This window comes from Rhineura floridana, chromosome 5, assembly GCF_030035675.1.
Source record: "Rhineura floridana isolate rRhiFlo1 chromosome 5, rRhiFlo1.hap2, whole genome shotgun sequence".
Taxonomy (NCBI): Eukaryota; Metazoa; Chordata; class Lepidosauria; order Squamata; family Rhineuridae; genus Rhineura; species Rhineura floridana.
This window is the reverse complement of record NC_084484.1, coordinates 114,222,977-114,238,577: the sequence shown is the minus strand read 5'-3', so window position 1 is coordinate 114,238,577 and position 15,601 is coordinate 114,222,977. Positions and strand designations below refer to the sequence as shown.

At 42.0% G+C, this 15,601-nt stretch overlaps 1 protein-coding gene across 1 annotated transcript; it reads left to right on the top strand.

Moving 5' to 3' along the window:
* Window positions 1-2,557: 2,557 nt before the first annotated feature.
* Window positions 2,558-15,577, top strand: LOC133386092 (putative ATP-binding cassette sub-family C member 13). The gene is made up of 7 exons (XM_061629712.1): window positions 2,558-3,006; window positions 5,445-5,506; window positions 8,262-8,403; window positions 9,601-9,755; window positions 12,161-12,338; window positions 14,655-14,909; window positions 15,566-15,577. The coding sequence occupies exons 1-7, from the start codon at window positions 2,941-2,943 to the stop codon at window positions 15,575-15,577; spliced, it is 870 nt and encodes a 289-aa protein (XP_061485696.1). The 5' UTR covers window positions 2,558-2,940.
* Window positions 15,578-15,601: the final 24 nt, after the last annotated feature.

Sequence of the window (15,601 nt, the reverse complement as noted above, 5' to 3'; positions counted from 1 at the left end):
GCTTTGACCATTCCACCTTGGGTGCCCCTGCTAGGAGTCTAGCCTGAACAGGGTGCTTTATAACAAATGCTATTGGACGTCGCTGATTCATAGGGTTGCTGTAAGTCATAATTGACTTGAAGGCACATAATACACACAGCCTCTTGGCAGATGAAAGGGAGGTCTTTAGGGCAATTATTACATGTCATCCTTCTTGATAACCATCCATGTTTATTTTTGACACAGGTTCTTCACATTTTGCATGTAATAAATGCTGGAAATTGGATACCTACATTATTAATTTGCTGTATATCGCTTCAGAAAATTGTACACATGGGGTGCATGTGTTTCAGACAAATGCTGAAACACATGCTTCCCATGTGTACATGGGGTGCAAATTGGCTGCCACTACCATATATTTTTCCTTTCTACCTAACTTACAAAAGAATCTTACTCCTGTGTAACTTTTTAGGGAAGCTTTTGTTTTTTTTCTATTATTGACACAACACTTTGTTGTTCAGCTTGCAAGACTGCAGCTTGAGATTGATAGACAAATGGTCAAGGAATACCTAATCACTTTGAATGAGTTCACATCTCCAGGGCCCAATGAACTGCATCCAGAGTATGGAAGGAAGTAGCTGAAGAACTCTCAGAACCATTGTCTATTATCTTTGCAAAATTGTGGCAGATAGGTGAAGTGACTGGCGGAGAGCTAATGTTGTCCCTATCTTCAAAAAGGGCAGACAGGAGGAACCTGGGAACTACAGACCAGTCAGTCTGACATCAATCCCTGGGAAAATTCTGGAGCAGATGATAAAACAGTCAATCTGTAAGCACCTTGAAAACAATGCAGTGATTACTAGAAGCCAACATGGATTTATCAAGAACAAATCCTGCCAAACTATACTTATATTGTTTTTTGATTAGGTAACCTCCCTGATATAATGTGGGAATGCTGTGGACATAATATATCTTGACTTCAGCAAAGCTTTTGCCAAAGTGCCTCATGATATTCTGATTAGCAAGCTAACTAAATGTGGGCTGGATAGAACAACTACCAGGTGGATTCACAATTGGCTACAGAATCATACTCAAAGAGTGCTTATCAGTGATTCTTTATCAAACTGGGGGGGTTAATGAGTGGGGTGCTGCAGGGCTTGGTTCTGCACCCATTGCTCGTCAACATTTTTATTAATGACTTGGATGAGGAGGGGCAGGGAATGCTTATCAAATTTGCAGATGATACAAAATTGGGAGGAATAGCTAATACCTTGGAAGACAAACAAAATACAAAGGGATCTTGATAAGACAGGAGCATTGGGCTGAAAACAATGAAATTTACCAGGAATAAGTGCAAAGTTCTACATCTAGGAAGAAGAAACCAAATGCACAGTTATAAGATGGAGGATACTTAGCTCAGCAATACGACATGTGAGAAGGATCTTGAGATTGTTGTTGATCACAAGCTGAATATGAGCCAACAGTGTGGTGTGACTGCAAAAAAGACAAATGCTATATTAGGCTGCATTAACAGAAGTATAGTTTCCAAATCAAGAGAAGTATTAGTTCCCCTCTATTTGGCACTGGTTAGGCCTCATTTTGAGTATTGTGTCCAGTTCTGGACACCACACTTTAAGAAGGATGCAGACAAACGAACAGGTTCAGAGGAGGGCAACGAGGATGATCAGGGGACTGGAAACAAAGCCTTATGAGGACACACTGAAAGAACTGTGCATGTTTAGCCAGGAGAAGAGAAGACAGGGGAGATATGATAGCACTCTTCAAGTACTTAAAAGTTACCCACACAGAGGAGGCCAGGATCTCTTCTCGATCGTCCCAGAGGGTAGGACATGGAATAATGGGCTCATGCTACGGGAAGCCAGATTTCAGATGAACATCAGGAAAAACTTCCTGTTAGAGTGGTACAAGGATGGAACCAATTGCCTAAGGAGGTGGTGAGCTTTCCAACACTGGAGGCATTCAAGGAGGCAGCTATCTGACAACCACCTATCCTTCCTTGCTGCTGTTTGCACTGGGAGGGAAGTTCCAAGTTCCAAGGATGGCAAGCAACCAAGCATCCATAAAACAGGTTATGCTGGTCTCTTGGTAATCCCCTTGGGAAACTATGAAAAATAGCATGTTCAGCATGTATAATGCGGTTAGCCAGCTAACCTCCAGGGAAGGATTCAGAAGGTTACAGGAGACCTTTTGAAAGCAGAGGTTGCAACTTGTCCAATATTGCGGGAAACGGTAGGATACTATAGCATGAGTCGGTTTCTACAGTGTTGGTATCCCCTCTCCGCATTGTTAAAATCCAGACACACCGGATTTTCTGGGCAAATCACAAATAATTACTAAACTCTTGAAACTTTTGAATGAGAGATGAAGCAACCCTAGGCGGCAGCGGAGACCTTAGTCTAGTCCAGGGCTGGGGAACCTGTAGTCCTCCAGATGTTTGTTGGACCACAATTCCCATCATTGCCTGACCACTGGCCATGCTGCCCGGAGCTGATGGGAGGGGTAACCCAACATCATCTGGAGCGCCACCGCTGCGCCACCGCTGGCCTCGGCCCCAGCTGTCCCTCTCTTTTACTGCCACGGCTGTGTTCTAAGGTAGGAGAAACTATAAAAAAGATTGTTTCCTCATCACCTCAGTATATTGACACATTTAGAAGAGACACAGGAGCGAACAGGGCGTGCCTCGGAGGCCTTTCGTGTCGGAAACACAGCGCCGCTTTGCCTCTCTCTGCCTTTCATCTTCCCGGCTCCCTGAGTTTCCCAAGCCCCGCCCTCGAGTGCCGGCCGTCGCTGGATTGGTGCCTTCAGCTTTCCATCGGAGGAGCCGAGCCTGGCGAGGAAGTCGTTGCCCGGGGCCGCCAGGAAGACGAAAGCAGCTATTGCTGAAACTGCGCCAGGGAACCGGCGGCGACAGTCGCAGCGCCTTCGGGAAGCGCCGGAGATATGCTGGATGAATCGTGGGCCAGCAAGGGAGGCTCCTATGAGCGCCTCCAGCCCTTCCGCCGAAAGGTAATAAATTGCAGGGCGACATTTGTTTAAGCACGCGCGCACGCTTGTACCGTTCCTCGGAGGGTATTCAAGGCGAGGGGTTATTTTTGGGAAATAATTGCCCACTACCCACCAAAGCCACTCTCCTCGCGCGCTCAGGACTGGGAGATCTTAAGGGACGTCTAGGATCAAACGTATGTGTCGTTTTTCTTCGAAAAGAGTGAGAGAAGTAAAGTGGGCATCCTGGCATCCAGCACCGCATATTTGGGTTTGGGGAGGGGGCATGGGTTTGCTCTAACTCGGAATCCCTGATGGGTGGGAGCTAGCTGTGGTTGCTCATTAAACTGCGATGTTCCCAAAGATACCAGGAGGAAGCTCTGGTGAGCTTGGGTTAAAATCATTTCTTGATGCCAAGAGAAGGGAGATTCGAGGGGACTGGTCCGGCTGATCGGGCTTATTCCGGGCAAGTGCCGCATAGTTTTGCAGGCTGCTTCTGGGCAAAGCACCTGAGCGTCCAAAGGTAGCGCAAGAAAATGAGCAGCTCTTCTCTGCGCTTGATTTGGCTGGTCCCAGGCCGGACAAGCTTAGACATGCATGAATGAAGGTCTGGAACGGCTTCCTAGTTTGACTGTGAGCCTTTTGCTTTCTGAAAGTTTTCTTTTTTTTCTGCTCTGAACGCTCATAAGCATCAAGACCCAGAAGAGTTAATCAGTAGAAAATGCCTTTTTTTTTTTTGAAGAAGAAGAAGTGGTGTCAATTCTTGTTGCTCCCTCAGTTCTGGAAGCCTTTCTTCCTTAATGTTTGCTGTCTGGGGTATGAGGTTACTCCTTGGAGAGGATAATGCCTTCTGATGCCCTTAAATGTATGGTTAGTTGACACTAAGGGACAAAAAAACCTTGTGATACAGGATACTTGTGATCAGATTTCCATTTTGAAAAACCACTTCAAAGCAAGGGGTGGGGATTGGATTGGGGTAGAGGTGCTGCTGCAGGGCAAGTTTAACCTCTTTGTCCCATGCCATTTTCCTGATCAGAATCATATGGATATGTACACATACCCCCAACTGCTATTAGCTCTGCTAGTTGACATAATAGAACCCTGAGAACCAGATACCAAAGAGAAGGATGCATGAAAGAGACAAGTATGTACCCGAAAGAGAAACAGAATCAGAGATATGAAAAAAATTGTGAATTGAGAACAGTTTTCACCCAGATCTTAGGAAAAAGGGATCAGTGTCATAAATGGACAAGAGTACTGTGGCTTAGTGGTTAGAGTATTGGACTAGGACCTGGGAGACCACGGTTCGAATCCCCACCCAGCCATGAAGCTCACTGGGTGACCTTGGGCCAGTCACTGCCTCTCAGCCTCCAAGGAAGGCAACGTAAACCACCTCTGAATACCCTTTACCATGAAAACCCTATTCATAGGGTCGCCATAAGTCGGGATCGATTTAAAGGCAGTGCATTTACATTTACTTTGGATGGATGGCGCAATATGTACTGGCACACTGATTGGGGCAGTGTATTTGGACAATCTTATTTTACATATTGATTTGAATTGGCAAGCCAGATCACTATGGCCTACATGTCTCTAATTAAAGACATATTTTAACTGGGAATTTTTTAGTAGTGTATTAAGATTAACATTGTAACATGTGAAAAAGACCTTCGATGCCACTCTTTTCTAAGAATTTGAAACACATTGTGTCCTGTTTCTGCCTCCTTGCTTCCTCTGTAATCCATTTTTTTTACTGTTGTCTGCTCTAATCATCATTGGTTATAGAATTATCAAGTCTACCTGTCATGTCATGAGAACCAGGACTGTATTCACTGCTGAGTTTGGTTAGAACTACTTGATTCAATGGTAGTTCCATCAGTGCCTATAGTACAAATATGTACATACATACGTCTTTTAACATGTACCCAAAGAAAAGAGGATCTAGAAATGTGCAGAGCCTGGAAAAGTTACTTTTTTGAACTACAACTCCCATCAGCCCAATCCAGTGGCCATGCTGGCTGGGGCTGATGGGAGCTGTAGTTCAAAAAAGTAACTTTTCCAAGCTCTGGAAATGTGTAATCTGTGAAGTGCGATGCACATTGATGGCGCTATATAAAAAAAACACATGCAAATTAGGGGTGTTTATGTAAATTTTACTTCCTATAAACAGAAGGGAGTAGAAAAAGAGGAAGACCAAACAAGAGATGGATTGATTCCATATAAGAAAGCGATAGACCTGAATTTACAAGATCTGAACAAGGTGGTTTATAACAGATGCTCTTGGAGGTTGCTGATTCATAGGGTCGCCATAAGTCGTAATTGACTTGAAGGCACAAAACAACAACAGCAAAACCTGATAGCAAAACTGTAGACTTCTGCTTAATTTAACAGTTTATATTATACAAGCTGGAGACAGAGAGAAGCATTTAGGCTAGACTTTTTTTCTGTTTGTTTTTCTACAGAAATGCAGCCCTGAAGAAAGTGCAAACTTTTTCAGCAAGATAACATATTCCTGGTACAGCAGGTACAAAAGTTATATATGTTACTTTAAATTTACAATAGACTAATGTAAAACAAGTTCCTTGTGCTTAACCAGAATCCGGGAAGATATGAAAGCTTTTAAAGTCTTGGCTTTAAACACTTTTTCTTAATTGCACATACCCCAAAACAAATACACCCTCTCGTGTACTAGGTCTGAAGATTTGGTAACAACAAGGAAGAGCAACAAGTCCCTCAATATCCACACTGATACATCATGATATATCACCTCTCTCCCTTCTTATTCAATTGGTAGTTGAGACGCTAATAATTGTGGGAAGTGAAAATATGCTAGTGCGTTGGAACATCACTTGAAGCAACATTTTCCCCATGAAATCCCCATATTCTGAAATGTTCTTGTCCTTGCAAAGATTATTGATTGATTGATTGATTGATTGATTGCATTTGTATACCGCCCCATAGCTGAAGCTCTCTGGGCAGTTTACAACAATTAAAAACATTAAAAGCAAATATACAAATTTTAAAACACATTTTTTAAAAAAGCAAATACAGATGTCCTTCTGCTGTTTTTAAGTCTCTCTAGGCTTGGATGTAGAATAAGGATAGGGAACCTTTGGCACTCCAGATGTGTTGGACTCTGCCTCCCATCACTCCCAACCACATATGACCAGTGATAAGGGATGAAGGGAGCTGCAGTCCAACAACATCTGGAGGACCACAGGTTCCTGAGCCTCAATGTAAGAGGAAGCGTAGCTACCATAATCCTAGTTTCCTTTGTAATAGCTGTCGATGTTTGATGTTGTCATGGTTCTTCCATTATTTATACTGTATGCCTAGTGTTGAATTGGTATTTGATTAAGTCAATATTTACCACAGTGAACTGGCCAACATTTAAACAAGTGAATTATGCTCGCTTCTCTTCCCTCCTACTCTTTGGTCAACAGAACTCCTTCTAAGATTAATTTCTTTTAACTTGTTCTTTTTTAAAAAATCTTCTTGGAGAAGTTGAAAAGTCATTCTTGCCAAGTGAGTCAGTCATCAGATACCCATGTCCATTACTCACAGTTTATATGATTTAAATCATGGGGTCATTTTAAAAAGTCTAAATGAAAAAGAACATAAATGGCACTATTTGGCAGAAAATAAGTTATTAATATAAGATGCAATTCCACATATAATTGTATGTGTTTGTGTCTTAATAGGAATCGAAGGAGCTTGCACATATATACATATGAATAGGATTACAGGCCTTTTTATAAGATTTACCATGGCCTGTCAGCTGGCAAATAATGATTTCATGATCAGCTGTTTAGCAGGCTGTCATCCCTGCTTAAGAAGCTTCCTCTTCTTGAGGCTTCAGTGTTCCTTATTCTCAGCTCTGCCTGCTTCCAACTTTTGAAACTTCCCATTCTTCCCAATCCCAGCGATTTCCTCTCTTGGGAAACTGGGCACATAGTAATGTTGGCTGTTGTACCTTAGATGTGTTGTTTTAGGCTTTTCCCCTCTGAGAAGCTTTCTTCAGGTTTTTCTTCTTGTATCCTGGTTGGAAGTCATCTTGCCACCTGTCTCTCTGCTGTTATCATAATGGCCATGTTCATGTGTCACAATAAACCCAGGGTTACTGTGGTTTACTGTGAATGAGCAGCATGCTGCTGCATGCAGCCTGAACTCTCTCACGTCTCCTCCCCTGGCATGTGTAGGAGAAACAAATAATGAAGCTGCAATCAAGCATGGATTGTCAGGACATCCCAATCTGGGATTCCAAATAATCCAGAATTCATAAATCAAGAACAAACCATTGGATTGTTTGTGTCTTCATGCCTGGTTTCTACTGCTCGTGCCAGGGGAGTAGCAAAGGGGGAGCGATTGGGCTGCATATAACAGGACACTGCTGGTTCCCAGTACACCACAATAATACTTCACGTAGGCATCGTTAGAATACTCACATACTTATTTTGATAAGCTGAAATGGAAAATGCAGTTATCCATAGTGTAGAACCCCAGGCTCTTTTTTGTACTGTAGGATTGGGTTTTGCCCCAGTTCTTATTTTCCTACATACTTATAAATAATGTTTTATTTAAGACCTGCACCATGTCTGCACAACCTAGATGTCCAGCCTTTCCCAGCCAGTGTGCCTCCAGATGATGTTGGACCACAACTCCCATCAGCCTCAGCCAGCATTGCCAATGGTCAGGAAAGATGGGAACTGTGGCCCAACAACATCTGGAGGCACACTGGTTGGGAAAGGCTGGTTGTAATCTAACGTTCCATAGACACAAAGCCAGGCAGTTCAAGTAATGGGACAGACTAGACAACTAAGCATGCTTATCCATTTTCACTTCTAAAGCTTGTTTCTGACATCAGCTTTGTGTATTGTACTTTCAGACATACTGGGCCCCCCATGTTTTTCAGGTTGAATAATGATTAAATCAATGGGAGAAAGGGGTAGAGGGGGAGGAGAAACAGCTTGTTTCCATATTGTAGGGCCTTTTCACTTTATCCCAAGGTTTCACAGCTGTTCACAGGGCAGGTGAGGGAGCACTGTTTGTTTTGGTGATTATGGAAACAGAATACATGAAGCTGTTTCTTCCCAGCTGATCTGAGACTGTTTAATATGAAAAGTTGGATGGAGCAGAGAACTTGATTTTTCACTTTCTAACTATGGAAATAAGTCCACTTTCTCAGTATAGCCCTTGTTTAACCCTTTTTTGTGTGCTTAAGTTTTACTATCATATGTATTATTTTGCATTGTTTTGTGTTTCACTTGTTTTTTTAACAGAGTTATAACACTGGGCTATAAGAAACCACTGGAAAGAAATGACCTGTTTGAGCTAAATGAAAGTGATTCATCCTATGTTGTATGTCCAGATTTTGAAAAGCAGTGGAGAAAGGAAATCTTTAAGACATCCAAGGACATAAAGGTAATTCTGATAAGCATAAAATTAGTAACCTCCATAGGAAGCCATGGGTTTCCAGAGCCTGGATTTGTAAACTGGGCCTTGGAGAACTGGAATCACTTTTCATCTCTTAAAAAGAATTTGTGGAACCATGGATAAATTTCTTTTTCTTCTTTTCTTTCTTCGGTTCTTCTGTTTTCTCCTCACAGTCTGTCTCTTTTGATTGCAATATCTGTGTGGTGCTTGCTCAAGAAGTTTCCTTGCATGAAAACCTAATCTTCTTACTAGGGAGCTGTACAGTAAATGAGTGAGAGTCAGTCACTTCATTAGGATTTCCCTTTTAACTTGTGCAAAGTTTTGAACTCCATCCTGGCCCAACTGCTTCCACAGCATTTCCGTGTTATTGTTTTTTTGTATCCCTTATCTATCCCTGCCTCATGGAACATCCACACACTACTCACAAGGATGGTTCTGCAGGTCAGTTGACCAGGTTACATGAAGTTTCTGCAACTATCCAATGACTGCTTCATAGTTTATGAAGCACAACACAAGTGTCCTTTCAACATAACCAAAGCTGTGTGGGAGCTCATGTGGCTGGAGTATCCATCTGAATGATGCAACCATGCAGACAAGATCAGTCTGTGTAGCAAAAATCCCTGATCATCCTCGTTGCCCTCTTCCGAACCCGTTCCAGTTTGTCTGCATCCTTCTTAAATTGTGGTGTCCAGAACTGGACACAGTACTCAAGCTGAGGCCTAACCAGTGCCAAAGAGAGGGTTAGACCTCATGCTTTAAGTTGAATTCCTACATTGAGTAGGGAGTTGGACTCAATGGCCTTATAGACCCCTTCCAAGTCTACAATTCTATAATTCTATGATATGTATAGATGTTATGTTTGGAATTGCACATACTGAGGCATATTAGGCATGCGCTACTGGTGATTTGGTGACAACCAAAAAGGAATATTCCATTTTGTTATGTTCAAGCATATTGCTAGGAATGAACACTTTCACATTCCTTTGGAAGCTTGGTGCTTGGCACTATGCATACAAAAATCACAGATTCTGTTGTGGTAAATGTGCATGCAAAGGCACCTTGAGATGTTCCAGTACATTTTGACTTGCAGAATGTGTGTTTCTTTGTTTTAGACAGATGCTCTGTTGTTACAGACAAACAGCATTTCAGTATTTTCAAATCTCCTTATGACTATCTAATCCACAGGCTCCTGCATATAAAGATGTGACAAAGAAGCCAATTTCCCAAAAGCCATCTCTCCTTTCACCACTGTGGCAAACATTTAAATTTTTATTGATCAAAGTTGCTATTCTGAAAGTTGCAGCTGTTGTTTTAGCTTTTACTAGTCCACAGATTATGAAGTAAGTTTGCAAATATGTCTTATGCATATATTATCAGGCTGGCAGGTCCCAGTACCATACACTGTTCCAGAAGATCTTACTGTTACATGGTTGAAATTCAGTGCAGAATTTCACAAATGTGTCTGTATGCTGAGAGACAAATTAATACAAATTACATGTAGTATTAATCAGCTTGAAACCAGCTAAAGGCTTGCTTACAGGAAGATACCTAGTAATGAGAAAAACTAGACTATTAGAGTCTGACCTCTGCTGGCTGTTTTATTACATACACTCGTCATGTTGCCTTGTTGATTTTTAAATAATATACTATTTAAATGTCAGATATTGAGTTAATGGAAATAATCTGTGCTTGTTGCATGTTGTTAAATTTTAAACTTTGATGAACTCCAAACAGAATTCAGATAGTTCTGTTGAGGTCAGAGAAATATAGCCTGCATATTGTGTTTGAGACATACCAGATTAATTTGGTATTCTCATTTTGGGCCCGCTGTCATCAAATGCTTAAATCTATCAGATTATATATACAGATTAAATTTGGGGAGCATGCAGGTGATTACTATGGGCGACTTTGTACTAGCAGAAAGGTCCTTTCGCTTGCACAAGTTGGAGCTCCTGACTTCCACAGATTTCCCTTACCTGCTGCAGCCTTCTGCACCATATCCCATTCTGTTTCAGAGGATCCCTTGGTCATCAGGAGCAGCTTTGTGGATGGGCCATAGGGGGCTACAGTGGAATGTGAGGATTGGTGCCCCACTTTGCATCAGCCAAAGTGCTTTATGCTGACATGAAGACTCTTATTTATTTATTTCATTTATCAGTCACTTTAGATAATTAAAAAGTCTCATATTGACTTGACAAAATAAAATGCATAAAACATTGTAAAACCATAAAAAGTTGAAACAGTGAGAATAAAAAAATCATAAAATGTTTATCCAGAAATATGTTAATAAGGACCAGGTCCTACCCATCCCACTAAAAGATGACCACCAATGAATGAAGCACTGGATATGTCCCAATGCTACTGTGCAATCTACTTTTCTACAGGATTGAATTTCCACACTGGAAAGATAAGAGCTTTGCACCTTGTTATTACTAGGGTTGCAATCTGATTTTAAAAATGATCATATTAGATTATTAGTCTTGGTTAAATCTGCATATTTCTAGAGCAGATATAATATTTCCTTTTTTAGATTGCTACATGTGGCATTGTGGGACTTGTTTTAGGAATATTGATTAATAATAATAATAATAATAATAACATTTAATTTCTTCGTCGCCTATCTGGCCAATGGCCACTCTGGGTGACTTACAAAATTATTAAAATACAATTAATAAAATACAGTAATACAATATAAAACAATAGATCTGCAACAACAATATTAAAACTGGGCAGGAGGCATTACAATTATATCAATTAACCCTCCCCGGATACCCCGAAGGCCTGCTGAAAAAGCCAGGTCTTTAAGGCTTTCCGAAATACATTTAGGGAAGAGGCATGCCGGAGATCTTGTGGGAGGGAGTTCCAAAGAGTGGGGGCCACCACTGAGAATGCCCTCTCTCTTGTACCCGCCAATCTGGCTGTTTTTGTTGGCGGGATTGAGAGAAGGCCCTGTGTGGCCGATCTTGTCGGGCGGCATAATTGGTGGTGTTGAAGGCGCTCCGTGAGATAAACTGGGCCGAAACCGTATAGGGATTTAAAGGTCAATACCAACACCTTGAATTGGGCTCGGAAAACAACTGGAAGCCAGTGTAGGTCGAACACTGCAGCCTTATCATCACAGCTAACTGTTGCTATTACAGTTCATGATTCTGCCCTGGCTAGAGGCATGTGGAGAGTGAATTGTCTCTGCAAATGCACTGTAGGTGAAGTAGTTTCTGGAATCTGCTGCTAGCATGTTGCACATTTCTGTGTAATGGGCATAGTGAGGGCCCCCTTTTCCTTCCAGTTACCAAACCCATGCTCAGCCCCTGTTCATAAGCACAGCTGCAGTGGATCATTACCTACAGTTAGGCTGCAGCCTATGGAAGAGTTTCATGTTCAAGGTGGGGTGTTCAGGACTTGAGAGGATAGTGGTGAGTATCCACTGAACTGGTCTCTTAAACCAGGGGGGATACTTTGCAGCAGTGTACCCATTGCTTTCATCTGCTCTCAGTCACAGAAAAAAGCTTGGTAAAGTAAAGCCCTCCCAGGTGTGGCATCCAACTTATCAGGGTCTGGATGAAGCTTTGCATCTGTGTTCAATGCCCTCCATGCCCTGGAAATAGGATAGATGTCACATGGGTCTCGCTGGTTTTTAAATCAAGTTGATCTAATAAAAAAATAAAGTTTTCTGTCTGTGTTTTAGGAGGAATAATGTGAGTGTAATTTTTTTTAAAAAAATTAAAAACCCTGTTTTTCATTGCAGGGAAATGATTCTGCAGTGTGAGCACTATTCTGATTCATACTGGAATCGTTATTGGTATGCAGTTGCCCTTCTTCTTGTGGTTGTTATGCAGACACTAATCCAACAGGCTTACCAGCGCTTTAACATGCTTACTGCTGTAAAAATTAAGACTGCAGTTGTTGGTCTCGTATACAAAAAGGTAATCTCTCCTGTCTTCCTGCTGGGGGGCATCTGGTTGCTGCAGGTGCACAAAGTTGCTGCAGAAGGGAAATTCCCTTCTGCCTCCTCCCCACGTCAACCCCAGAGAATCTCCTGAGCAAAGGAAAGGACTGGGATGTGAGCAGGGGGCTCTAGTAGGAAGCAGGGAAAATTGGGGAGAGGCAGCCTGTACAAGTGGATCCTGGCTCATGCAAGCTGCCTCTGTCCAGTTCTCCACATTCCACGTTTGAGGACTGCCCTTTGGGTCCCCTAACTCTTAGGACAGACCTGAGGAAGGGGAAGGTTAAGGCTGCAGTGAGGAACACAAGGTGCGGAATTTCCTTTCATTGAGTATCCTCGTCCTCAAGCAGCAATTGGATGCCACCCATTTTGTATAAGATTTATTTATTTATTAGATTTATATGCCACCCTTCCTCCCAGCAGGAGCCCAGGGCGGCAAACAAAAACATTAAAAACAGACTTTAAAACAAATTAAAACAAAACATCTTTAAAAACATTTTTTTTAAAAAAACCTTTAAAAACATCTTTAACAAACCAGTCAAAACTTAGATAATTGTAGATGAGATACTTCATAGTTTAGTCCATTTACCACAGAGCCACAGTATCAACAAACAACTGAAGTTATGCAGAGCTGATTTTTTAAATATTCCAACCCCATTAGTTTAACTAAAGACAATCACCATCGTGATCACCATCATAATCACCATCATTTCTTCTATTTCTTATTCAAGCCTTTCCATGTTCATGCAAATGTAACCAAAACTACACCACACACACGAGGGGAGATATCACCAGACTTGAGGTAACCCTGAGGTTTATAGAGATTCAAAAAATCTTAAACAGGGTGAGCCTCCCAAAATGGCCCAGTGAGGATTCAGTGACCATGGAGTGTTGACTGACTGAAAGGGAGGGGGAGTGGAATGGAACAACTCAAAAAGGGAGCCAGAGGAAGAGACCTATAAATATAAAAAGGGTCAAGAGAACTATCTGTGAGGTCAATGACCCAAGGGATAGAAATGAGAACTACGCATAGACATCAACACAGAAATGTAAGATTTTAATATAGCTGGTATTGGGCACCAGTGCTCCCCCTCCAAAATAAAAACCCAAAGGAGGGTACAGAAAAGCCCAGCGATGACTGAGCATGGTTAGTGGCCATGAAATGATGATTCACTGTTTGGGGGGGAGGGAGAGAAAAGAAAATCCCAGGGTGTGGAATGGAGTGGCCTGAACTCTGAACAGAAGCACTGAATGCTGCAACAATTTGTTGCAGAGACCCTGTTCGTTGTACAGCTAATATCCAAGTACATTTATTTAAATATATAAATCACATAGTTCTTTTAGGACTGAGTTGCAGGTGCTTAGGCTAAAAACCAAAGTACACTCTCCTTGGTATTTTTAAAATGTTTTTGATCTGACACATTTTCAGCATTGGGGAGTGGAGTAGGGAACAGTGAATACAGAAAGGCAAATAGACTTTTTGAACTGTTCCACTGATTTATAGAAAGCTCAGACACTGGCACAGAAGAATTTCTTTTTGAGTGGATAATATGAACCAGGGGTGGAGGATCTTTGGCCTGTGGGCCAATGTTGGCCTGCCAGGGTTTCCAGTTTGGCCCGAAATGACATTTTTCTAAAACCACACCCACCTGTCAATCAGGTGATGTCACAGGATGGGCAAGGGTTCAATCTTGTTTGGTTCAGCTGCGCATACTAGTTCCCTGTGACAAACTCATGCATGCCGTTGATTCTGCAGAAAGCAGGATTGAACTCTTGCCCATCAGCTGTTGTGCAGGGAGTTCAATCTTACTTACAGTGTGCCAGCCAGTTCTGCACAGGGAAGAGGCTGGGGAACCCATGCCCTGTAGAAAGCAGGACTGAACTCTTCTCCATTCACATAATAAGGATGCCAAGTGATTATTAACAGGTGGGTTGTCCTGACAAAGTTTGCCTATGGAAGTGAGAGGAGATAAATGTCTAGCCCGTTGGGCCAAAAAGGTTCCCCACCCCTGATATAAACTGTTGGTAGCAACAGGAAGTTCCAGCAATCATTCTAAAAGCTATCTGCTATGCAGATACAGTGTGGAGCTCCCATGTATATAGGTTTTCCCATTCATTTCAATGGTGAATGCAAAGACTGCGTTGATGGTGGCATAATTAATTTTAAAAAACCTTTCCATAAATTTCATCCAGATAATTTACAGGCTACCTTGTATGGTTCTACAATACAGTCACCGGACTATTATAAAATATATTACCAGAATATTCATTGTATTATCTGTCTCTTTGGTTGCAGGCCTTAAATTTATCTAGTTCTTCACGGCAAAAGTATACAACCGGGGAAATTGTTAACCTGATGTCAGCAGATATCCAGCAACTCATGGAACTGGCCATCAACCTAAACCTCTTATGGTCAGCCCCTTTTCAGATCCTGCTGGCCATTGCCTTCCTTTGGCAGGAGCTGGGCCCCTCGGTGTTAGCCGGTGTTCTTGTGCTGCTTTTGGTGGTACCAATAAATGCTTTTTTTGCTGCCAAAGTCGAGCAACTCAAGGTAAGGAATTTCATTTGGAAGTACTATAGAAAGTTGCTGCATTATAGGAAGGTGATCATTTTAGTTTGAATGGGTTGCATCCTGAATTGTGTAAGCGGAAGTCCTCATGCTTTGCCAGCCCCTACTCCCCACTGCAGCCCCCCCCAATACAATGCCCACCAAAAAGCAGTGGTGTCTTAAGGGCAAGGGCCCCACTCAGAAATGAGCAGGAATGCTCCCAAATGCAGCAGGTCCAGCTTACTACCATTTGAAGCAAGTGAAGTAATGTGTGCAACCACCTAAAGAGAGGGAGGGGGCGTAAGACTATTAAGTCCAGAATCCTAAATTACCTAACTGCATCACTACTACAAAGCTGCTCCTGAACAATGGTGGGCTATCAAAAAAGGCCGGGGCTGTGACATGAGGGGACAAAATGGAAGTTGGGAATCGGCAAATACCGGGAGCAGGCTAATAATATAACCTAATGTGTTGGCTGATACAACTCACTGTATTGAACTAAGAGAAAATTGCTAGATGATGTCTACCTAGTCTGCTGTATTAATGGATATGAAAGTTTTTTAGATAAAAAAAAATGTCCAGCCATCTACCAATGTAAATAAATACTACAATCATTCTCCCTAAAACATTAGTGATTGTGTTCTTATTGGCTGTTTCAGTTGTGGATATGAAACATATTTGGGTTATGGTGCTTA